This window comes from Danaus plexippus, chromosome 28, assembly GCF_018135715.1.
Source record: "Danaus plexippus chromosome 28, MEX_DaPlex, whole genome shotgun sequence".
Lineage (NCBI taxonomy): Eukaryota > Metazoa > Arthropoda > Insecta > Lepidoptera > Nymphalidae > Danaus > Danaus plexippus.
In genome coordinates this window covers 700,429-723,868 of record NC_083556.1, presented here as the reverse complement: position 1 = coordinate 723,868, position 23,440 = coordinate 700,429, and the positions used below count along the sequence as shown (strand labels likewise).

General features: G+C 31.5%; 5 protein-coding genes across 5 annotated transcripts; 4 read left to right on the top strand and 1 right to left on the bottom strand.

Annotated features, from left to right (window-relative positions):
- The first annotated feature begins 6,184 nt into the window (after positions 1-6,184).
- Positions 6,185-6,985, top strand: LOC133319791 (uncharacterized). The gene is made up of 3 exons (XM_061525451.1): positions 6,185-6,244; positions 6,308-6,472; positions 6,782-6,985. The coding sequence occupies exons 1-3, from the start codon at positions 6,203-6,205 to the stop codon at positions 6,983-6,985; spliced, it is 411 nt and encodes a 136-aa protein (XP_061381435.1). The 5' UTR covers positions 6,185-6,202.
- Positions 6,986-9,677: 2,692 nt separating this feature from the next.
- On the top strand, positions 9,678-13,165 carry LOC116776114 (uncharacterized). The gene is made up of 3 exons (XM_032669217.2): positions 9,678-9,834; positions 10,212-10,438; positions 12,479-13,165. The coding sequence occupies exons 1-3, from the start codon at positions 9,678-9,680 to the stop codon at positions 13,163-13,165; spliced, it is 1,071 nt and encodes a 356-aa protein (XP_032525108.2).
- A 2,193-nt stretch (positions 13,166-15,358) lies between these two features.
- On the bottom strand, positions 15,359-16,169 carry LOC133319790 (uncharacterized). Its single transcript, XM_061525450.1, has 2 exons — positions 16,134-16,169; positions 15,359-15,857 (listed from the first exon to the last, which is right to left on the bottom strand). Exons 1-2 carry the CDS (start codon positions 16,167-16,169, stop codon positions 15,366-15,368), a joined length of 528 nt encoding a protein of 175 aa, XP_061381434.1. The 3' UTR covers positions 15,359-15,365.
- A 4,214-nt stretch (positions 16,170-20,383) lies between these two features.
- On the top strand, positions 20,384-21,483 carry LOC116776383 (chorion class B protein M3A5-like). Its single transcript, XM_061525403.1, has one exon. It carries the CDS (start codon positions 21,010-21,012, stop codon positions 21,382-21,384), a length of 375 nt encoding a protein of 124 aa, XP_061381387.1. The 5' UTR covers positions 20,384-21,009; the 3' UTR covers positions 21,385-21,483.
- Positions 21,484-22,125: 642 nt separating this feature from the next.
- LOC116776269 (uncharacterized) lies at positions 22,126-22,987 on the top strand. The gene is made up of 2 exons (XM_032669417.2): positions 22,126-22,232; positions 22,612-22,987. The coding sequence occupies exons 1-2, from the start codon at positions 22,188-22,190 to the stop codon at positions 22,960-22,962; spliced, it is 396 nt and encodes a 131-aa protein (XP_032525308.2). The 5' UTR covers positions 22,126-22,187; the 3' UTR covers positions 22,963-22,987.
- The last annotated feature ends 453 nt before the right edge of the window (positions 22,988-23,440 follow it).

The following is a 23,440-nucleotide window of genomic DNA, read 5'->3' as shown; positions in this document are numbered from 1 at the left end:
CAAAACTGTCATGATTTCTGTTTCAAAGATATTTTAGCATCTCCAATAGGATGTTTGGACCCTATTCTAAGCGTGTATGGTTCTGCCAGTGAAGTGGTGAAGTTGGATCTGCCAGTGAGCCCTCTTTTGCCAGCCGCATCACCAGTATCAGCGATAGCACCATTCTCAAAGTTCCTACCACCAGCCCAACTAGATAAATGTGATAGTCTTTTTGTTAAACGTGTTCCTATTCCGCCCCCATTTATATAATTTATTAAAATTAAAAAAAAATCTTTAATCTTTTATTTGTATTATATTTTTATTTATACATAAGACTAAGAGACGAAACCTCTTAGCATTCAATGGATTCATTGAAGAGGAGCCTCAACAGTGCCTGGACTTGCGACCCAGGTGTAGGCTTAAGGGGCCCCTATCTAACGCGCGTTAAACTCTCACCTGCACTGTTCAAGCTCCCCTTCCTAATAAAGTTGTTATTAGTCCTACGTAATTTAAATAATGTGCTTATTTATAAAAATTTTATGTATATACGTATTTATATAATTAATCTGATCATTTATATGATGGGGTTGTCGTACGTAAGGGTTGGAAACGAAAAAAACTCAAGCTTGTACATTTTCTAAGGGGATGTTAAGTGAACCTTAAAAAAGTCTTCATTCAATAATTAATCAGGCAAATTGGGTGTGAAGCAAGCTGGCGGCCCCAATAAGAATTTTCAAAATAAAATTCGCCATCACCAAATACTCCAGCACGTCAGATTAAGATTTATAAGGTTCATCTTTACGACCTAGACACGCTGAAGAGTATCTAAAAACATTCGCCTAACCTGACAGTTAAAAAAAAATAATTGTAGAGCGTGATTCGGAGGTATTTCCAGAAACTTCCGATATATTGGGAGTGGGGACGGAGTGAAAGAGTAAGAAATAAAGACAGAATGAGAGGTAGAAACGCGGAGAGGACAATGCAGGCATCTCGCAGCTGTACGCAACGAATTGTTCTTACTTTGGCTCGTGGTATTTGTCATATTATATATTTTTCGTTATGCTTATATAATTTCCATCGAATTAAAAAAAAATAGCCTAGCTCGAGAGGGTTGAGATGACGTTTTTTTCCCTCCCCTTTATTTACGTCACAGTCAAATTTTCAGGTAAAACAAATTTTCACTTTCCATTATGTCATTAACTCACCCTACGTTAGCACAAACTGCTCTACAATGTCTGATTAACATTTTTTTTACTAATCTGATCCTGTACCCTTGACTGGCGGCCATATTTGACTAAGGTATCAGGTATAAGGTAAAAGGCCGTATATATTAGAATCTGCCGGACTTAAAAAAATCCCGTATCCTCTTTTGAGCTCCGCTACTATTATCAAGTCAACGTAAAATCGTTGGGACAATCATATTATTTAACAATACAATTTTAAGGATTTCTAAAAAATGTTGTATACCAAAAGATATTTTCATTACACCAGACTGCAGGAGACGTGTACCTTGAAAATTAATAGTTCGTGTTAATTAAAAAGGTATGAACTGATATTGTAGGAACAACTCTAGTATAGTCTACAGAAATTTTAATTCCATTTAAACTATCCACAACAATCATAAATACATTTAAACAATACTATATCCGGTATACATTAAAAATCAAACAAGACGCAAAGTTGTTGCTACATTCAAAATATTAACTAATAACTTTATAGGATCCTGAGGATACTCTGATAAAAATAATGAGAAAAAATATCACAGAACTGTATTTCTAATCGTTATCAGTGATAACAATAAATTGAGATAAAAAGCGTTTTCAAATTACAAATAAAATAGTGTTACGTCAAGATGATCTTCGATAAGACATTCAGATAATATGAAACACTTAAAAGGGGTGCCTTAAACGCTATAACTATTCGCATCTCAGCCTCCAAGATGTATAAATCTATATCATTAATTTGTCTGTTTTGTACAATATCTGTAAGTTTTATTATTGTTTGTATAAACTCTGTTTATTATTATTCTAAGTATATAATTATTTTCAGCATTCATTATGCCAGCATTCTTCCCAAATCTCGCAAACTGCACAGATGTCCCCGAAGACATACAACACACCGTTAAGTAGAGCCACTAAGACCTTGTCTCCAAGAACACTGTTGGTCCCCTCAAACAGATTTGGTCCACAAAGGTTACGGAGACCATCAAGATTAAGCAAGAGACAATACATGGAGCAATATTTCAAACAATCTGCTCTAAAAAATCTTCTCGCAGCTAATGTTCTGAACAAAACACAACGAGCGAGTAATGCGTTTAGGTTGAGTGAGCCAAACACAGCAAAAAGGCTTCCCATGAGCTGAATGGCTTTAAAAAACTTAGCTTTTAGATTATAGGTAATGATTATTTATTGTAAATTTAAAATAAAAATTGTTATAATTATTATACAACCTTTTTTAATGAAAATTTATCAACGCTTTTGTTCCTTAGTAATGAATTAAAATAATCCGAGTGAAATTTTGCGAACTCAATATGTTTTGATGATCTTGGAAGTCAAATTGTCGGTTATGCTGTTATATAAAAAGTTACACTCGTTCGTAGACAGTAGGAAAGAGATTTATAATTCGTATGAAGCAGTTAGAAGGCTTAGAGGATAGTTAGATTCACTGTTTTGGAAATAGTCAACTAGAAACGAAGAAATACTGAAGCTATCTATCCAGAACTACACCTTCAGAACTGTTAAAAAATGACAAGAATCTTATCAAATAGGATTCTAAATGAAGGTTATTTTATGCCTAATTTTCCAGTCAATTTAATGAAAGCTTCGGCCGTATTTAAAAATACAGAATATAATGACATTATGGCGTTCCACAGTTATCCGGATTAAAATACGTTGGAAAAATATTCACAGCTAATATAATCCAAGTTGATTTTTATGCAAAATCTAAATATATTTGATAGGTTTTTTGCACAAGATTTATACAGGTATGTATATGGCAAAAGACCAGTCTGTTTTATATAACAATAGAAAACTTTAATAATATTTACATATTAATGACATTTTTAATGTGAAGTCCTGGTGGCCTGGAGGTTAAAGGCCCGCCTCTCATACGTGAGGGTGCGGTTTCGAAACCTGGCAAGTGTCAATGTGATCTTTTCCGAATCATATGTACTTTCTAAGAGTATTTAGACACCACTGACGGACGGTGAAGGAAAACATCGTGAGGAAACCTGGACTTATAGTTTCAAATTATAAGATTGAAATCACCAACCCGTCTTGAACAAGCGTGGTGATTAATGCTCTAACCTTCTCCATGTGAGAAGAGGCCTTTGTTCAGCAGTGGTCTCCTATAGGCTGATGATGATGATGATGATGAACAGTTTTAATCAAAATATTTTATTAAAATAAGGCTTCTCTAAATATAATGTGGTATTTACTATCAAGATAAAAGCCAAACTCTATGGTTAGCACGACACAACACCTCTAGTGTCCAACCAAAATAGAGAGAGGATTCTGTGAATCTAGAAGTATTCTAATGTGAACAAATCAATTAAGTTTTTCCCCATAATGAGCTGGACATTACCTACGTTTAAACGGAAATCTATCTGTTGTATAGCACATTTTATTGTTAATAATTGATTATACTTTATTTTGTTATAAGCGAAGAAAAATGGAGGTTACTGATAATTTCAAATAATTTTGCATTGATTTAATACAAATATTATAGTATTTTCTATTACAATAATATTAAAGATTTATTAGAACAGAAATCTTAGAAATAGCTTATTTGTTATTGAAGAAAAATCATCTATTATTAGGACATACTTAAAAAAGATTTAAAATAACACCAGTAGGTTACTATTTATTTTAAATCTTTTTTGAACACCAAATAAAAAATATATATATATAGTTATAGTATAGTTTACACGAATAAGTTCGGTTTACAAATATATATAAATAATATATAAGTAATCGTAAATAAATAAAAAAAATAACTCTTTCTCTGTTCAATTATATTAAGTTTCTGTTATACTACGAATTTTTTATTATTTTACATCTACATGATCCCGACGTTTCGGTTCCTTTACAGCGACCGTGTCCACGAGGATGAGGCGACTGTCTAACGCGTAGTTACCGAAAAAATTACTTTTATTTAAAAATTTACACGCGAAAATCTTAGATATCGTCTTTCTCTTGCGCTCTATAAATTATATTACTCATAAAAATTATAAAAGTAACATTTTTTTAATAAAATTACAACTGACTATCAACAGAATATATATTATTGATATAAATTTTATCTCTCGTGATCTAAAATCTCCGCGATGACGAAACAAAGATAACACATGCTTTATAAGACGATGAAGATTAAAAAAAAATGTCATAACGTATTTAATATTTACAATGCATATATTGGTATTTCTATTACAGATATGTTTTGCGAAGGTAACTAGCATTATTTTCCTTCAAGGACAATTCAGATATTTATTAAATTCATTAGGATATTATCCATTTTCAACATATATAGTGTAAAAACCGTATAATGTGTGTATTTATCCCCTGTTTTAATTATGCATATAAAAGCTATTTGATGTAAACATTATTAAATCTAACTCAGCATTACGTACAAGACAAAATTTTAATTTTACAGAATTTATTTTTTTTATCTTTTATTTCACAGATAATCACTAGTCAAGTAATACCAGTGGCCTCAAAATGCGGTTGTTACAACCTACCGATTGTCAACCGACAAATTCTACCACGGAACCTCTGCGGATGCACGTCATTACCGGAAATACCGTCACAACAAAATATAATAGCTGACATGTTCTATAATAATCTTGTATCCGAACAGCCGAATAATATTTTTATAAAAAAAATTTCCTACCAAAACAATAGGTTACAGAACATACCATACAACGGAGTAATTCCGACAAATAATTTAAACGCGTTTGTCAAACGAAAATGTTTTACAAAACCGAGATGCCGGTCCACGGATTTGATAAGAAATTTACTGTCTTCGTTAGTATCATCAAACAGCTATATCGACTCATCATTGAATAATAATAAATATTCTCCAATGTCGGATATAAAACTGGTTGGACATCAAGGCATCCAATCTTGCCCTCTCTCACAAAATTTCATTCATAACTATTTAACTTTATGAAATACGTGTTAATGTAAATGAAGATAAAATGTGTGCAAATGTAAACGTAATGATTAGCGTGCATAAGTGAATGTAAATAAAATTAATTTATTAATTATTTCTTTTATTATTTCAACACTATTATCCCGCTTCGATATTAATATTTTTATGTTATATTCATAGTATATAAAATTATTATTTATTTATGTAACAAATACGCGTAATCATGAAAATATGAAAAATGGAAATATAAGCAAAACTTAAATTTTATTATTAATGTAATGTTAAATGTAAATTTTAACTTGTAACCGCAATTAAACATTACTTTTTGTATGATCTTTTGTGTTTTGTGTTTTATAGGATTAATAGATTATGTACATCAAATAATATCTTTATAACTACAAAAAAAAATCATATTAATAATTGATTTTTATGGAATTTTTTCTGTTTCTTTAAGACAAACTTTGTTAACATTACTTACAAGTCATAATTGATTGAACGCATATATTCGGGAGCCACCACTCCCTCTCGCTCTGTCTCTTATCCCCCCTCCCACCAGGAGCTTGTCTCCCACTTGCCCCCCCTCCCACCAGGAGCTTGTCTCCCACTTGTCCCCCCTCCCACCAGGAGCTTGTCTCCCACTTGCCCCCCTCCCACCAGGAGCTTGTCTCCCACTTGTCCCCCCTCCCACCAGGAGCGTTAAACGTCAAACGCAACTTTATTGGAAGTCACACAAGAATTATCACTTCAAAAATAATCGACCCGTCTAGTATATATAAAATGAGCTGTTAGTTTGTAGAGAGCCTATTTAAACTTAAATCTCGATTTTATTTACTCGTTCGTCATATTATATAAACTTAAATATTTTATAACTGATATTATAACATATTAATTAACGAAAACTTTTCTAAACATACAAGTATTAAACCTATTATTTTGTCGGTTATCACTTACAAACACAAGACACGTCGAAAAAAACGTGTTGATAAAAAAAAAAAATGAGAAATGAATCACGCTAGATAAATAAGGATATGTATAACTATAGTTGTATATTGGTCATAGACGTATCCACACACAAATGTCACGAACGATACCCATATATATTTTCATTTTTATACAGGTCATTATATTTTTTTATTACAAATAAAAATGGCACATTTTTATATAATCTTTCAATCGGCAGATGTCACTGGCGAGGGCCTGGAATTCCGGGTTATATTCCAGATCTACAGGTTCAACATTTCGCACGTACAGCGGAAGCCCAGGTGGACAGTTTTTTATTTCCGCACAACCCTATTTGAAGGTGATGCCAACAGTGGAATTTTTACCTGCCTTTGGGACTATAGATGTGAGTCGAGAATGTGGTTTAGGTCAGGACCAAGACCATTCCTTTCGAAATTTTCGAGTATTTTTGGGTCAACTAGTTTCAACGTAAACATGATGCTTACAAACGATTTTTAGTTCGTGCATTATTTTATAGAGCGATATAAAAAAAATTCATTATTTGTTACTTGATTTTCAAACTTCGTACAAAATACGCCTTCATTAGCTGCTCACGTACAATGAAATATATGTTACAAATTATACTATGTCATATATTCAATGATATTTTGAAGGTACTTGCATAATAACCAAAGTATTTACGCAACAATTTTAGGATATTACGGCGGGATCACACGAAGTTGATGAAAGATGTAACATGGACCAAGAAATGGATGAAAATGAATTTGAAAAAGAAGAGAGTAATGTAGAAGAATTAGTTATTGATCCACAAGAAGAGTTGGCAGGCATATATGAGAACGGAGATTATAATATACCAATTGATACGAAATCCTCTGAGAATACGGACCCGGAAATCTAGGCTTTTCGGTAATTTTTTCGCTAGGGAATAAGATCTCAAAATATTTATATTAATATTATATAATTAATCTGAATATTAGTGTAGTGTTAATTTTCAAAAGACGTATAATGGTTTTTACTTCTGGCAGCATTTTTTAATAATCGCCGAGACGAAGAAAATTCACGTCTTTCTTAGTTAAACTTAGCGACCCTTTAGCTGGCGTTTGAATACTGCTGTTCTATAATTATTATAATATAAGAAAACATTACAATATTAATTTAATTAGTATTCTTTTGAAATAAAAAACACTGAATAAATAATTCAGTAAATTTTTTTTATTAATATTTTGCTACTGTGAATAAAAATATCCTATGAGTTATGAGTATAGGAAAGTGTATTCTATATGACGGACTAATATATAATACATTTTATTAAATTCATAATGAAATTATTCAAAGTTACTTTCAGTGATGTCCAGTTTTAGTAGCGTCTATGTGTGTACCAAGGTAGAGCCTAGCTCTGGCCAAATAACTACAGCCCGAACATGGTCTGACTTGACCGGGGAAGTACCATCCTCTCACAGAAGGTCGGCGTGAAGTAGCCTTTAATGGCTGGGTTGCGTCTTGAGTGAGAGAGCCGGTTGCCCTTTTCCTTTTCCCACCCTTTCCTCTCCTTCCCCCACAATCAAGGTCGGCATAGCATCCACAACATCCCTTATGTTGCAGATGTCCATTGGCTACGATGACTACCTTCCATCAGGTAGCCCGTCTGCTCTTTTGACCCTGTAGCATAAAAAAATGTAATGTTCTTTTTATTGCTGAAAATTATTTCTTTAAATCATATCCAGTTTTATATTCACATTAATCTAGGTATGTCCTATTCTGATACTATCATGAGAGAAGATAAAAAACCTGAGGCTATTCCTATGTAATGAGATCCAAGACTTTCGCGAGTATTAATTTAAACGAAACTAATAGTTTCGGCTGTAATACGCGTTCTTAATTATTTTAAACTACATACTACGGACGTTTCGGTTACTTTGCAGCGACCGTGATCACGAAGACGAGATGTATGTATGCAGCGTCGATTTAAACTTGTAGTAAGTGCAATCAGCTGTTTAAAAGTTTTTTTTTTTAAGAATAAGTCACGAGTATAAACTTAATAATGCTTTTTTGTCTCTATTTACTTATAATAATGATTTATTTAAATTATAATTGTCTTTTCAGTGCTTTGTTTTTCGAATTTGGTCCTAAACACACGGAAGGCGGGAAACTAATTCCGCTGTTTTTTAACATGCTCTATCTTGTGTGTTTTTCACAATAGCGGATGTGTTGAATAAATGTGCGAGAACATACAACCTTTTTGAATTACAAAACTTCGATACCTGTTCATTGTTAGTGGTCACGTTTTGATATAACAACTTTTTCGACCGACTTTGTCTGTGTTTCAAGATTTTGTACAGAGATGGCGCTAATATTAAATAAATACACTATTGAATAATACTGAATGTTTATTTAGAAATAGATGTGTTTTCGTGGTTACCAAAAACAAATAAAATTGTATGAGATTTATATGCATCAGGACAAAGGTGAGATAATTTAAATTATTTATATACACAGACGTACAAAAGTTACATGAAAAATGTATTTTATATGAAAAATATTTATAAATTGTAAATATTAATATAAAAGTAGGTCAAAGATGGAAGCAATGTATTGTTAAACTCACGTTTGACCGATTTTTTATTATAATGGCAACACACGACATGTTTATTTACGTGTTTTTTGTTCACATATTTTTCTCTGAGGTAAGTTAAACAACTTAATCAACATAAAATGTGTTAGTCATATTATTATCTACCATTACTATAGTTAATATATATATATATGTGTGTATGTATGTACATACAGCATCCAGTCCTTCACCTCTTATTTCTTGCCTTGAAAAATATCAAACAAACATTTTTATTCTTGAAATAAAAGTTACATTTATCATATAACGTTATAATATAATCTACCCATAACAGTCTTGAGATGTTGGTCTCTATATATTATATTGTTCTATTAGGTTCAAATATTATAGCATAGTAATTATAGGACTTATTTTTTATTAGATTTATATACTTTTAACAAATAACAACCTCCAGCCCTACTACAAGTTTGCATTGTCAATTTGACGTTTTAGTTCTAAGTTATCAATAAATAAATTTCCACCATAACAATTAGTCTTCTTTAAAGTATAATAGTAACTAAATAAACGCCTTTGATCCATTCGTCAAACTCCTTCGTGTTTCCTCCCCACAGTAATCAAGATTATAATTCGTCCAACGAAAAAAAACGTTGACATTGGCTGAATATTCGACGATTCCAGTGCGAATGAAGCACATTAAAAAAAAACCGACACTCCCATAATTAACGAATGAAAAACGTTTAGACTGTCCGTGTTATGTCGTCGATGAAAACTCATAGTAAGCATAAATGTGACATCAAAGTGGTGTTACTGAATTTCAAAGGCTTAATTACTTCAACTTTCATCGTATAATTTAACCTAAATGTTTGTCACATAAAAATATATGCATATGTCTTTTAATTCCAAATTATTTTTTAGCTGAACCTCATTCTCAGGATCTGGTCCATTGAATCATAAAGTGCTTTGTTTTAAATTCTTTGTCACATAAAGTATTGATTTGTCGAAGGTTCTCTCGTCGCCCTTGATGGAGGAGAGTGCTGGAAGCATTGCAGTAATCGGAGACGACATAGACACAGCTGGTGTTACCACTCTTGATGGCGTGGTGCCAATAACTGGCAGTGTTGGCTTCAATGGACCAGTCCGTGCATCTGGTAGCGTCACTATCTTCGCGAGATGTGGACGTTAGTTATTTTATAGATTTTTTTATACACGCACGCACACACACACAGAAACACACGCATGTGAACACTCACATGCACACGCATACACATACACACGCGCGCCCTCAGTAATGCAAATTCATATTATTATTCCCATAATAAATAGTTAATTTAGCTCACAATGGTTTCTATTTTGACATAACAGAAAGTTAGACACAAAAATTTCAATATTTTTTCTGGTGATGTAGGTTACAACACTTCAACACTATTATGTAATTATTTGGCACTGATTTTATTATATGAACGACTAACCAATATGTATACAAGCTACAGTACAGTACTTGGTAACATCTCGACTGTGTATATTATATCAAATATAGTGTAATTTTTTTTTGCAGCATCTCGTTTGACGTTTCCGTCGTATATTCCTATGAGTCTTTTCAAAGCAATGCCGCTGGCTGGTCTGCCGCGGGCTGAAGAATCTTCTTTCAGTTCCCATCTCCCGGCGGTTCCTGAATCTGCTGGAACCGGAAGTTTATCTGTTTCCGGTGAAACGCCAGTCAACGGAGTGACTGAACTTGATGGTACAGTGCCAGTTATGGGTGATGTGTCATTCGGAGGACAGGTTTTTGCGAAGGGTTCAGTGCAAATTATCGGATCGATGTGATTAGAAAATAGATATCTAGGGATCACGCTATTTTAATTATGAAAAAAATTATTTGGGATTTATTGTTTTAAAATTTAACTCGGCGTTCAGTATTGCCAGATGTTATTCTCGAACCAACGCAATTCATCGCCTGAGTAATGGAAAAGTGAGGCGTGTGATTAAGGACTTGAAAGTGCTTTGACGTCCACGAATTACATGAAGATATATATCTCCGGATAATAAATACTCATTTAAAAGTCTCAAAAATTGTATAAACACTAGCATTAACTTTATCAGAGATGTGAAAAAAAATGTTTAATAAACTATTTAAATTATGCCTATTTTAACTTTCGGAGTAGGAAAGTATTTTACGTATCGTTTAATTTAATATACAAAATAACATCTTTTTAAATTCCGCTTTTTATTAATGTACATATATATATATAGAGTATAATAATATTATATATATATATTACTGTAGAGTTTCCTTGCCTCATATTCAAAATCATTCTAGCAAATGACGAGTCATTTACCAGACGGCGAACTTATTACCAAGATTATAAATAAATTAATCTTGGATCTAAATATGAAATCTAAGAAAACGGAATTAAAGTATGTAACAAAGATGTTCTGTGATTTAGAAATATTAATAAAAAAATATTTAAATTATATGAAAACCGACACTGAATTAATTGTGGAAAAAAATATATTGTACGTTTGTATTTGAACTATTTCACATTTCTGAACTTTACAAATATTATTCATGTATTTAAAATATTTTTTTATGAATCAACTCGTCACACGAAAATAAAAATACGTAAATTCTAAATAATTTTTATTTGTCCTGTTATTGTAGGACATATCTCAGGATATAAATATCGTGTGCATCACTAACAAGCTGAGGGATTGAGTTAATCGCGATGTATTTATCTAAATCGTCCTATCTATAACAGTGTAAATACTGCATTACTTTATAACAGTCTGCCTTCCAAATTAAAAACTATAACTTCAACTACCCTATAAGCATGTTATTATTAAAGATGCATATTTATTATCTTTGATAATCAAGTTACATACAAACAAAATCATATTTAAAATGTTCATCACACAAGAGTAGTTTACACTGTACAGGAAGATTTTTACACCAATCTCATTTAAGACGTTATTCTGGATACACAATCGAGTCTTCAAATGCTTCATAAACGGAAAAAATCTTGTATAATTCATTTGAAAAAATAAATTACATACAGAATTGTTTTCTGCTTATTTTCCAATAATTTTATATTTGTATGTCATTACGTTTTTCTTCCAATAAAAGTATTATATAAAGACATAACAGTATCTAATATATTTGAGACTAGATACATCTAAATAAAAATATTTTTCCTACAACTCTCATCTGTATAAATTTCTTATATATCCTAATAATATTCTATCTTTATAACCCCTCGTAATCCCCACGTCTGCAGGGAGAAAACTTTAGTAACCTACGAGCGATGGTTAATATTTATCATCATGGGAGGGAAATAAAATATTTTTTTTACTGGCAACATTACGTTAATAATGAAATTATAACAAAGAAATCGATAAATTATGTAATATATATATAGAATTAAAAAGAAATTTAATGTCACGCAAGATGATTAGAGTGTTGATAAAGAGATAAGAATTAAATATATTTTTATATAAAAGCAGACGTATTTAGAATCGTTCATCAGAATATTTTGTAGCATTCCCATTAGTCTATATTATTCATATAATGAAGAATCTAGGGGTATTTTTCTGCGTCGCATTGGTCGAGGTGAGATCTGAATGGTTATTATATGACGAAAATAAAGATCTAGAATATTTTTATATAAAAAACATATCAATTTTTCTTATAATGATTGATATTTTATTTACTTTATATCAGCTGCGACAGTATAAAAAACAATAATATAAATAATAACTTTATTGATTGTGCCAACGTCTTTACGGTGTTGGCAATTTTATTAAATATATATAAATATTTTCTTACAGGTCGTTACATCACAAGTAATTTCATATGTACCAAGAAATGCCATAGCCAATCCGGGTCTTCTGGCAGCAAATCAACAAAATGCCATGGCTGCAAATGCTATGGCCGCCAATGCCATGGCAGCGAACGCTATGGCAGCAAACGCCAATAGCTATAGAGTAGTTCCTAGCAATGCCGTTGCTGTCCCGAAACCTAATCAAAATAACATTATCGCCAATATACCAGCCACCCAAGCTGCAGCAGCTAATGCAAACATCGCGAATGCTCAAGCTGCAAATGCCGCAATTGCCAATGTACTGAATGAGAACGCTGCCTTGGCTGCAAGTAGGCAAGAGCTTACTGGTACAGTTACTAATGCTGATTTAGCAAACATAGCAAGTTCCAATTTCGCTGGACCAAATGCAAATTTAGCAGCGTTGGCGAGTATGGCGAATATTAATGGTAATATTGCCACTTTTAACTTCGGCAATGACGGTCAAGGATTCACAGTGACCAGTGGATCACCAGGGAACCAAGGATTTGGAATCCAGGTGTTGGCCGATGCGCTGGAAGTGGGAGGGACTGTCGCTGTGAATGGTCATATTCCGATATTTGGTGCAGTGGCATTGAACGGCAACTTGCCGACCGATGGTTCTGCATCTGTAAATTACAACTGTGGAAGGCAGGCATCCGCACCTGTACCAGAATAATTTTATTGAACATTTTATTTATTTATATTAATTTAATATTTTTTTTTTTAATAAATTCTTATCTGTGCTGTAACAATTGTTTATTTATTGGACAGATATAAACTTTTGTATAATATTGTCGTAATGTATCTAAATATCTCATTTTTATTAATAGAAAAATTAGTAAAAAACTGAAATTAATACTTTGTACTTAATTATGGTGTTCCAAAAAAATAAAATATACATTACGCTTGTTGTAAACAAAGCTATGATTTTTTATAAAGGAGATAAATTTCGTGAACTTTAATATATAATCTGAATAATATATAAAATATTCATAATAATTTATTAAGACAGTTTAGTTTTCGATTCGCTTTTTTAAAATCAAAAAAATAAACTTTTTTTTCAATGTATCAGCTATAAATAATTAAATTATTTGCATTAACTATAATTATTCTTCTAAGTACGTTTTATGATATCAATCTTTTAAATATAAGTTTAAGGGAAGCCGTCTTCAGATCCACCACAAAGAGGCGGATAGTCGGAAGCGTGAGGGTAGTTAGCAAAGTATAACTTCAGAGAGACTATGATTAAGTAGGGCATTGAACATCCTAGGGTTAATCCCGATTATATTGGCCCTGTAACTATATCTCTGGAAATGGCAGCCAATGGTCCTGAGTTTTCTAATTTGAACGAAATTAAGCTTATTTTTAAAAAAGGTCTCAAGGCCTCGAGGAGATAAAAAATATCGTCGATAAAGCACTATGGGTGAATTAATCGACGTGCGCAGCGGTGAGCTGCAGTCTGTAAGTCTAACAGACTTCGACGCTCGATACAGATGCAAAAGTTTATGTACTACACATATGTTTCATAGTTTACACTATCTTTTTTTTATACAATATATTTATCCTGTCTAAATTCCTTTAGCGACGTAACCGTGTCCTGTGAGAATATTTTTGCTGCTATGTATCCAGTTTAGATCATGAAGAAATCGAATAAAAAGTAATTGTTAAAATTACTTTCTTTTTTCTTATTATTAAAACGATACAAAGACGACTGTATTGTCTGGTCATAATGGAGACATAAAGTACCATTTTACTTTTTTATAAGTCTTTGTAAATATGGACCTAGTTGCGTTCCATTCTGTTAACATTAAAGTGTTTGAAGGTTGACTTTACTTTTCGATTTATCAGAGATAATTTGTTACGCAAGCATAGCCGAGGAACAACCTTATAATACATCAATGGTGTTAAGTACCACATGCTGACTCTGAGCCATTGGTGGGGATGGGAAAGTGAAGACGAAATCGCGCGCCTTGCACCTTCAGTTAGAATTTGAAATGGGTTTTAACATATATTGAGTCTAGAATCAACCGCTGACTTACAGACAGACACCTATTTAGGATGTAGTTAGTTATAAGTCTCAATTATATATTGAGTCTAGAATCAATCGCTGACTTACAGACACCTATTTAGTATATATTTAGGAAAAAGTCTTAATTATATATTGATTTAAAGGCACCTATTTCGAATGTAGTTAGGAATGAGCCTTAACTGTAACTTAAATATAATTTTATAAGTTAAACTGATTCTCCTTGCATCGTTCGCTGCCACGAAACGTAATTAATAACAAAATAATTTACTTAAACATATAGTTGTACCATCGGTGTTTAGATTGAAATCATAGCCAGATACCAGCAAAACAAGTTATGCACCAAGAGCTTGTACCGTACAAAATTATATTATTCAATATTAAAGAGTGTTTTATTTATTTAAGTGTTAGTCAAAGCTTGTAAAAATATTATTTTAATTGGAATTCTCTGTCGTAAGCGAAATACGAAATGTAGTGCTGACTGACAAAGCACATATATTTTTAATTAAAATCTGATAATAGTTTGTTACAAAAAAGGTTACGGGTCCTTAAATAATACAAATAGGATGGTGTACTTTTAGAAGGGTTTGAAAAAATCTTTCTTTAGAATATTGTAAACAAAAATTATTTAAATTCTCTTTCTCTCAACAATCTTGTTTCTTTACAGACGATATTTTTTTCATGTTCAGTTGTAATTTTATTTGAACACCACCATCAGGATCAAAATTCCTCTTAAATCTTGGAGGCATATATACACAACTATTTATTTATTTAATATATAAATAAAGAAGTACTCGTTTTAAACATAAATAAATTTATTAGGATCTCATATAACGAGTAAAAATTTCTATCAAATAAGAACAGCTGGGTTGTTATAGCCGCAATTGCTGGCTAATGTTACAGTGCCACCGGCTGGAACATGACCCTCAAATGTTACAAATCCAATAACTGGAACATTGCCATTCACAGCTGTAGAACCACCAACTGGCAACTCTCCAGCTACAGCCACGTCACCGAAAGCTACTGGTGGCACGCCAGATATTGGCAAACCAGCAAATGATACGCCATTCATTTGTGCATTTGCAGCTGCATTTCCAGCTGCAGCACTTAAAGCTGCTGCATTCGCTGTCGCTCTGATTTCATTTTCGGCTAAAGTACTTTCAATTCCATATATATTTGGGCCAATTTGTGCGTTGCTTGCTGCCAAATTGTTTGCAACAATGCTATTTGCAGCGAAGTTGTTTGCAGCGAACTCGTTTGCCGCATAATTGTTGGCGGCAATGCCATTCATTGGCACACCATAACCGGTCACACCATTGCCAATAACTTGACAAAAGGCGATCTGAAAATTTACATATTTTTATTTTCATACAATGAATAGGTACATAAATATTTTATACATTATAAAGGAATTAACAGTAATATATATTTAGACAGAAATTAATCACAATTTGTATATATTAAATAAACAATATATATCTCTATAAAACTGTTATAACGCATACAATTAATTTTAAATCTCTTGTTTCATTATATTTTATGCACACCAAAGTTATATGATTCACTTTTGTCACTGTTATATAAAAGGCTTGACGTATAAGCGTAAACAATACATTACCTGTGCGAAACAAAGAAATATTAATGTAGGATACATCTCAAATGAAAATAAAACTGTAATAACAAATAATAATTTAATCCAGGTCTTATAAATTGTTAATTGCATAACTGTACGGACGTGATTTTTCTTAACATTACAATCAATAAAATCGTATCTTACGACGGAAATTAGACATTACGTAATGCTTTTCATAATACTTTATGAGATTTAATATTCTTTTTATATGTAAATAAACACGGAGCATCATGAAAATCTGTATATGGATATATTATAACATCACCAAAGTCACGACAACTTATTCGTTCCACTTAGTTTTATTGCTCATTATAAATGTGTAGGTCGTTGTCCCGTCTTAGATTTATAGCTTGTATTGTGTTGTATAATGGTCATACGTTGTATATATGTACATACAGCCAGCTGACATCGTGTATCTTAATACTCAATACGGATAGTTAAAAGTTCTGCAATAATAAATCTTAACACGATAGCATCCACATGAATATTTCTTGCAAAAACTTGTGGTAAACATAACGTATTTTATGTTACTATGTCTTCATATTCGTTCGTATTTATTAGGAATTGTTGTTTTGGAATTGTGACCTAACCTCTCAGCATTCAATGGATTACCGTGCGGGTGGTGAGTCCATCGTTGCAGGGAGAGGAGCTTCAACAGTGCGTGGGACTTGCGACCCAGGTGTAGGTTAAAGGGGACCCTATCTAACGCGTTAAACGCAGAGTTATTGCCGCATAATGATTTTGTTCTTGTCATATATCCAATATACCAATATGATGGATAACTTCATCTAATCTCCAGCGACATATTAATTCGTACTACATTTTGCATGTCGTTTTATCGCACAGGTATTATGAGAGTAATATAATAATAGATACAAAGCTTTGATTAGATTTTAATTGCTTTAGCCATATTTGTATTAAAAATAACAGCATCTTTCAAAACCTTACAGTTAAAAATGTTATGGGTTTAATAATTTTAAATGAAACTAGTATTATTCGGATTTACTACGCGGATTTTATTATTTTAAAACTACATAATCCCGACGTTTCGGTTACTTTGCAGCAACCGTGATCGCGGGCAGACGAGGTGTGAATCACACCACTATGTAGTTTTTAAATAATAAAATCCGCGTGGTAAATCCGAATAATACTAGTTTCATTTAAGTTTATAATTTTATTTTATTTTATTTTATTTTATTTTATTTTATTTTATTTTATTTTATTTTATTTTATTTTATTTTATTTTATTTTATTTTATTTTATTTTATTTTATTTTATTTTATTTTATTTTATTTTATTTTATTTTATTTTATTTTATTTTATTTTATTTTATTTTATTTATTTTATTTTATTTTATTTTATTTTATTTTATTTTATTTTTATTTATTTATTTTATTTTATTTTATTTTATTTTATTTTATTTTATTTTATTTTATTTTATTTTATTTATTTTATTTTATTTATTTTATTTTATTTATTTTATTTTATTTTATTTTATTTTATTTTATTTTATTTATTTATTTTATTTTATTTATTTTATTTTATTTTATTTTATTTTATTTTATTTTATTTTATTTTATTTTATTTTATTTTATTTTATTTTATTTTATTTTATTTTATTTTATTTTATTTTATTTTATTTTATTTTATTTTATTTTATTTTATTTTATTTTATTTTATTTTATTTTATTTTATTTTATTTTATTTTATTTTATTTATTTTATTTTATTTTATTTTATTTTATATATATTAAAATTAAAATAACATGTTTATTGCAAGTTACCATCAAGGTATAAATCTTTATTCTGTGGACATTTCAAAATTCATTTTTATTTGATTCTCATATTAATTATATACAGGTAAAGAAAATCAAAATTTCAATATATTCAACGGACAAAGAGGGCTTATCTTTTAATATACAATCAAAACTTTACAATGATAATGTTTGAAATATTGAATATAAATTAAAATAACGCTTGTGTGAGTAAATTCCTCGCATAAAAATTATTAAATGTCCCTGAATACAACGTTATTGACGTATGACATAAGAAATTGTAGATAGAAGCATCAGTGCTTCAACACAGGTAACTCCCACCCCGAGGATCTTACAGTTTCTGACCGGAAAGCCTGTTTAAAACAAGTTACTTTTAAAATGTTCTACGGTAATTTATATCTAATGCCTAAGAAAGAGTCACAGTGACATTTTAAGTTTTATGCTATGTAAATTTGTCGGCAGATTAAGAAATACTATAGTTGGTTGTTCCTTTGATGGGATAAACATATCTACCGTTTATCTTCAAGTTACGACGAGACAAAGCAAGGGGAAATTGTACCGTTTTTTTTATCCACTGACAAGAATTTCATATTTTTTTTCCTTATATATCTGTCACTATTGAAGTGAAGGCAGGAATCGACTCTATTCTTGAACCACTTAAATTTGTGCACGGTTAAACTAACCATGACAGTGTAATAATTATTATGATTAAATGACAAGTAATAACATTCTCTTAAACGTCTACAGAATTTTTGTTTCTCACAAAACTACATTTATTCTTGTATGATCTCTTCACCTTTCTTAGTCAATGACGGTAATATTTGCCACTGAGATGCATAATGAACGACTCGGCAAATCAAATTGCCTTATAAATTTATGCATTCATTTTATCCTCGGCTGTTTACATATGACCAGGTTTCCGAAATCAGCAGTGAGTTATGGCGGCATATGCATGTTCTAACGCCAACACAGAGCATATCCATAGCATCCTCCGCGGCAACTTGAGAGCTCTAAATTTTCCTCTCCTCCAAGTTCCTTCTTAAGCAAATAAAATCCTCCCAATATTCTTTAACACATAATCCTTCTCTATAACCTTCAGTGTCCGAGGATCTCGACGTTGGAATTAATTTCTTTTTAAAATTCACAAACAATAAATTAGCGTAACTACATTTCTAGATTTAATCTCGATTTTAATCTTCTCTCGCTGTCTTCTTCAGATATCTCATTAATATATTTTTTATATTACTCCTTATTACATTTATATGTAAGTAAATTTACGTTCACGTATAAATTATGTGTTCTTGTCCGTATAAACATACTGAATAAGTAGTTGTTTTTTTTACAGAGATCGTCATAAGGAGATAAGTTATCCTATGTCATTTCTTTTACAATATTGTCATTTTTATTTTATAAACACCCATCAAAAACATGCAACTACAAGACATAAAAAATATTTACATTTAATTTGAGTTTGACACTATTTTACGTAAAATTATTCCACAAACAAACAGAAAAAAGCGTTTAAATGAAACTAATATTTTTCGGATAAACTACGCGTGATCACGGGCAGACGAGATCACGGTTGCTGAAAAGTAACCGAAACGTCAGGAGTATGTAGTTTTTTACAAAAAATAAAACACGCGTAGTTTATCCGAAAAATATTAGTTTCATTTAAATGAATAATACTCGCGGAAATCTTAGATCTCATTATAGAAAAAGGCGTGTTAGAAAAGATAAATATTTTCCTAGTTCACTAAGTTAAGTTCGATTTAGGTTAACCCTAAAATATTCAGTTCTCAGTGTGGGCGTTTTACAATAGATCCAGTGTTGTAAATTTTTTTATGCTATGTCTTCATTCGCACCGGAATTCGTGGAATGTTTTGTCATTGTCAACGTTTTTGTTCTTTGTAAACGTAGAATAAAAAATCACCCTTCAAGTACATGAAACCCTTTTTAAGTTAATATTGCTAATAATTTTCATACCTAAGATAGAAAAATTAACGCAGATTGAACCTACTGACAAAATTTTGCACTTATATAGGCTAGACTCCCTCGAGGAGAATAAATATTTTTAAACATTTCCGTACGATTACCACCGGTTTAATCATAAACTTCAATTATAAAGTAACCAGTATAAATAGTGACAAAATAATTCTACGAGGGAATGTTACGTAAATAATGAAAAGTCAGTTAATCCATGACAGTCGAAACTATTATAACAGTATTACAGTAATAATTTTCAAAAATCGGTCCGGTCTCAGCCTTTGCTAACATCGATAAATGTCACAATGAACTTTGATAAGGAGATATAAGATATATCACGCATGCTTTCTAAAACATTTCATTACATTTATAGTTAATGAAATAGAGACTATAAAAAGATACGTTTTATTCAAGGTATAATATTAACACCAAAGAAACCACGACAAAAAAAATATGCTCTTCATACTGCTTGCAGCTTGTTTCTGCTCGAGTCTTACTCAGGTATTTTTATTGCAATATAAGACTTAAGCTAGTAAGCATTATTATTATTTTATATGACAACGGAGGCTAACGAGCAGATGGCCTACATGATAGAGGTAGTACCGTCGCCCATGGACATCCGTGAAAATAGTCTTGAGGATTCGTTGCCATCCTTGATTGTGGAAGAGGGAGAGGAAAGGGTGGGAAAAGGGAAAGGGCAACCATCTCTCTCACTCATCGGACGAAACGCAGCCATTAAAGACTATTTCACTCCGATCTTCCGTGAGAGGGTGGTACTTCCCCGGTCGATCCAATCATGTGACCACAGCTAGTCTCTACCACCAACCAAATTACTCTTACCTTATTACCTATTTAGTGTTTTTATAATTTCAGAATATAAATGCTCAGTGCATAGGCGCCTATAACGGTCTAGCAGCTGATAACTTGGCTTGGCAATCAGGGAATGCGTTAGCATGGGACGCTGCTTCTGCACCCTGGAGCGCGTCTTCCTGCGCTGGCCCTGCAGCTTATTCTGGTCTTAATTACGCTTTAAACGAATGGGGTGCTGGATACTCTCCGTCTAATCTTGCTGCTTCCTACGGCGGAGGTCTTGCAGTAACCAGCATGTCTCCTATCTCACCCACTGGAGTTTCTATGACGTCTGAGAATGCATACGAAGGACCGTTGTCCGTTGCTGGCACTATTCCATTCTTGGGTGCTGTGGCTTTAGAAGGAACTCTGCCGACTGGTGGTGCTGGTTCTGTCTCTTATGCCTGCGGTAATGGAAACGTCGCTATGATCAATGAAGACTATGCTGGTTACGGCGCGGGTCCTCTCGGTTCCGGTTACGGGTATAATGGATTTGGTCCCGCGGCTTATGAAGGTTATAACGGACTGTCTACCCCACTAGCTGTGGAAGCTGGTCGCGCTGGAGTAGGCTATGGTTATAACGTGAACAACGCCCGTTTGGGAGGTTGCGGTTGTGGCGCTGTTTACTAAATATTAATAAAAATGTTATTTAATTAAAATAAAATCATTATTACCTTACATTAATCATGTTTTTATGCTTCATAAACATTTGTTTTTATTTCAATTAAATGAAATATGTATGTATCATAACTCTCTAATTAATCAAGTGATAACCGTTTGCTACCTTCATAATATTATCCAAACATATTTTTTGTAGATATGAAAATATATTTAGGGTTCCGTGCAAAAATATTTTTTCTACACAGAATGTTTTAAATATAATGTTATATATTTGTGGTGTCAATCAAATTGTAGTTAAGAGAAAGACTAATCGTGTTTAGAACAAGAAGATAATTTATAGATATAAGTATAAAAAGTTTTCAAAGACGAAATGAGATAAAATCTACATGTCCTAATGAAGAAGTTATAGAAGTTATTAACAGAAACAGTAAGACTATTAAACCATTTTCTCTTGCAACAAGTCGTCTTAAGTCTGTCGTCATAGATCATCAAAATAGATTTTATTAAATAAAAATTCCTTTTAAAATATTAAAATACTTATTGAGAATATTTTTAACTTCAATACTTTAACACATATATATATATATTTTCTATTGTATATATAATTATTTTTACATCTTTACCAGTTTAAGCAAAATTTTGGCTAAATAAAACCAAAGCGACGATTTTGCGCGCAATACATGTTCATGACACAAAAACAATTTTACATCACCTGAACAAACATACATTACGGGTTTTATGTATTATATTAAAAACGTAATAATTCATACGTAATTAGCATTTATTATTGCGAATAACATCCGTGGGCCAACATGTCTTGCCTCTACACTATCTGTCTCTATTTCATCTTTAGTCACGTGAGTTTATTAAACTATTTAAAGTTAAAGTTATTTATATCTGGCAACACTATTATTATAATATAATTATATCTAAGAATATCTCGAGTATTCATTTAAATGAAACTAATATTTTTCGTATTACTACAGGTTTTTTTTATTATTTTTAAAATTACATACTCCCGACGTTTCGGTTACTCTGTTACGTCTCAGTGATGATAAATAACTGACAGACATTTTCATATCGTATGCGGATGATCACGGTTGCTGAAAAGTAACCGAAACGTCGGGAGTATGTAGTTTTAAAAATAATCAAAAAAGCTGTAGTACCTAATCCAAAAATATTAGTTTTATTATAATAATTTTGTAGGACAAATAATATTCAATTGGAAAATTTTAGATTGTGATTGATCAAACATCAGGAGCATCGATATCATTCGGCGGAAGTTACCAAATCGGTCTGGAAGACGATTTATCTGAAACTGCTGCAGCGTCAGAAGGGATTGCAGCATCAGAAGGGATTGCAGCATCAGAAGGGATTGCAGCATCAGCTGCGGTGGAATTTGCTGCGGATGTTGAAGATAATACTAACATCACGTCCGACAGCAATATTTATGCAGACTCAAATTATACAGAGATGTCAGATGATGTATTAGACATAATTACATTAGATGAATATCTGTCCGTGGACGAAAGTTCGTCGGAAAATGTTAGTGATGTTGAACGTTTGTATTTTTATGTTTTAGAATGAGACTTTAATATATGCTAATCATTAATTTAAATCGTATATTTTTATATATATTATTGTAATTTATTTATCGATTTTTAAGTAGTTATGTTGACTTGGTTGAACCTTTATAAGGTTATGGATATTTTTATATTATTCATGAACGATTCAACATTCCCTTGAATGTTTAGCAAGCAACAGGAAGTTACAATATCAGATTTGAGGAATGTTGCTGTCTATAAATTAAAATAATGAAAAGGATTGAAAAAAATACTTAATATAAAAAATATATACATTCCGTTCCGACCTACGGAAGATGTAAGAAAAACACGAGTGAAGTAGTGAACGAAAGTTAGTTAATTTTTATATAGAATTATCGAAAGAAAATTATGACAGAATTTTTCGAAAACGTAAATGTAAGAATAAGTAAAATGAAATAAAAAATATTAAAACACTTTTTTGTATCTCCTAGAACTTATAAACATTTATAAACCTAATACCC

Excerpts from the sequence above, each read along its gene's own strand:
- LOC133319790 (XM_061525450.1), bottom strand. The coding sequence starts at position 16,169 with ATGTATCCTACATTAATATTTCTTTGTTTCGCACAG. Across the intron at positions 15,858-16,133 it reads TATTTCTTTGTTTCGCACAG|ATCGCCTTTTGTCAAGTTAT; the intron begins GTAATGTATTGT and ends GTAAATTTTCAG.
- LOC116776269 (XM_032669417.2), top strand. The coding sequence starts at position 22,188 with ATGTCTTGCCTCTACACTATCTGTCTCTATTTCATCTTTAGTCAC. Across the intron at positions 22,233-22,611 it reads TCTATTTCATCTTTAGTCAC|ATTGTGATTGATCAAACATC; the intron begins GTGAGTTTATTA and ends GGAAAATTTTAG.
- LOC116776383 (XM_061525403.1), top strand. The coding sequence starts at position 21,010 with ATGTCTCCTATCTCACCCACTGGAGTTTCTATGACGTCTGAGAATGCA.
- LOC116776114 (XM_032669217.2), top strand. The coding sequence starts at position 9,678 with ATGGAGGAGAGTGCTGGAAGCATTGCAGTAATCGGAGACGACATAGAC. Across the intron at positions 9,835-10,211 it reads TATCTTCGCGAGATGTGGAC|CATCTCGTTTGACGTTTCCG; the intron begins GTTAGTTATTTT and ends TTTTTTTTGCAG. Across the intron at positions 10,439-12,478 it reads ATGTGTCATTCGGAGGACAG|GTCGTTACATCACAAGTAAT; the intron begins GTTTTTGCGAAG and ends ATTTTCTTACAG.
- LOC133319791 (XM_061525451.1), top strand. The coding sequence starts at position 6,203 with ATGTCACGAACGATACCCATATATATTTTCATTTTTATACAG. Across the intron at positions 6,245-6,307 it reads ATATTTTCATTTTTATACAG|ATGTCACTGGCGAGGGCCTG; the intron begins GTCATTATATTT and ends TTCAATCGGCAG. Across the intron at positions 6,473-6,781 it reads CTGCCTTTGGGACTATAGAT|GATATTACGGCGGGATCACA; the intron begins GTGAGTCGAGAA and ends CAACAATTTTAG.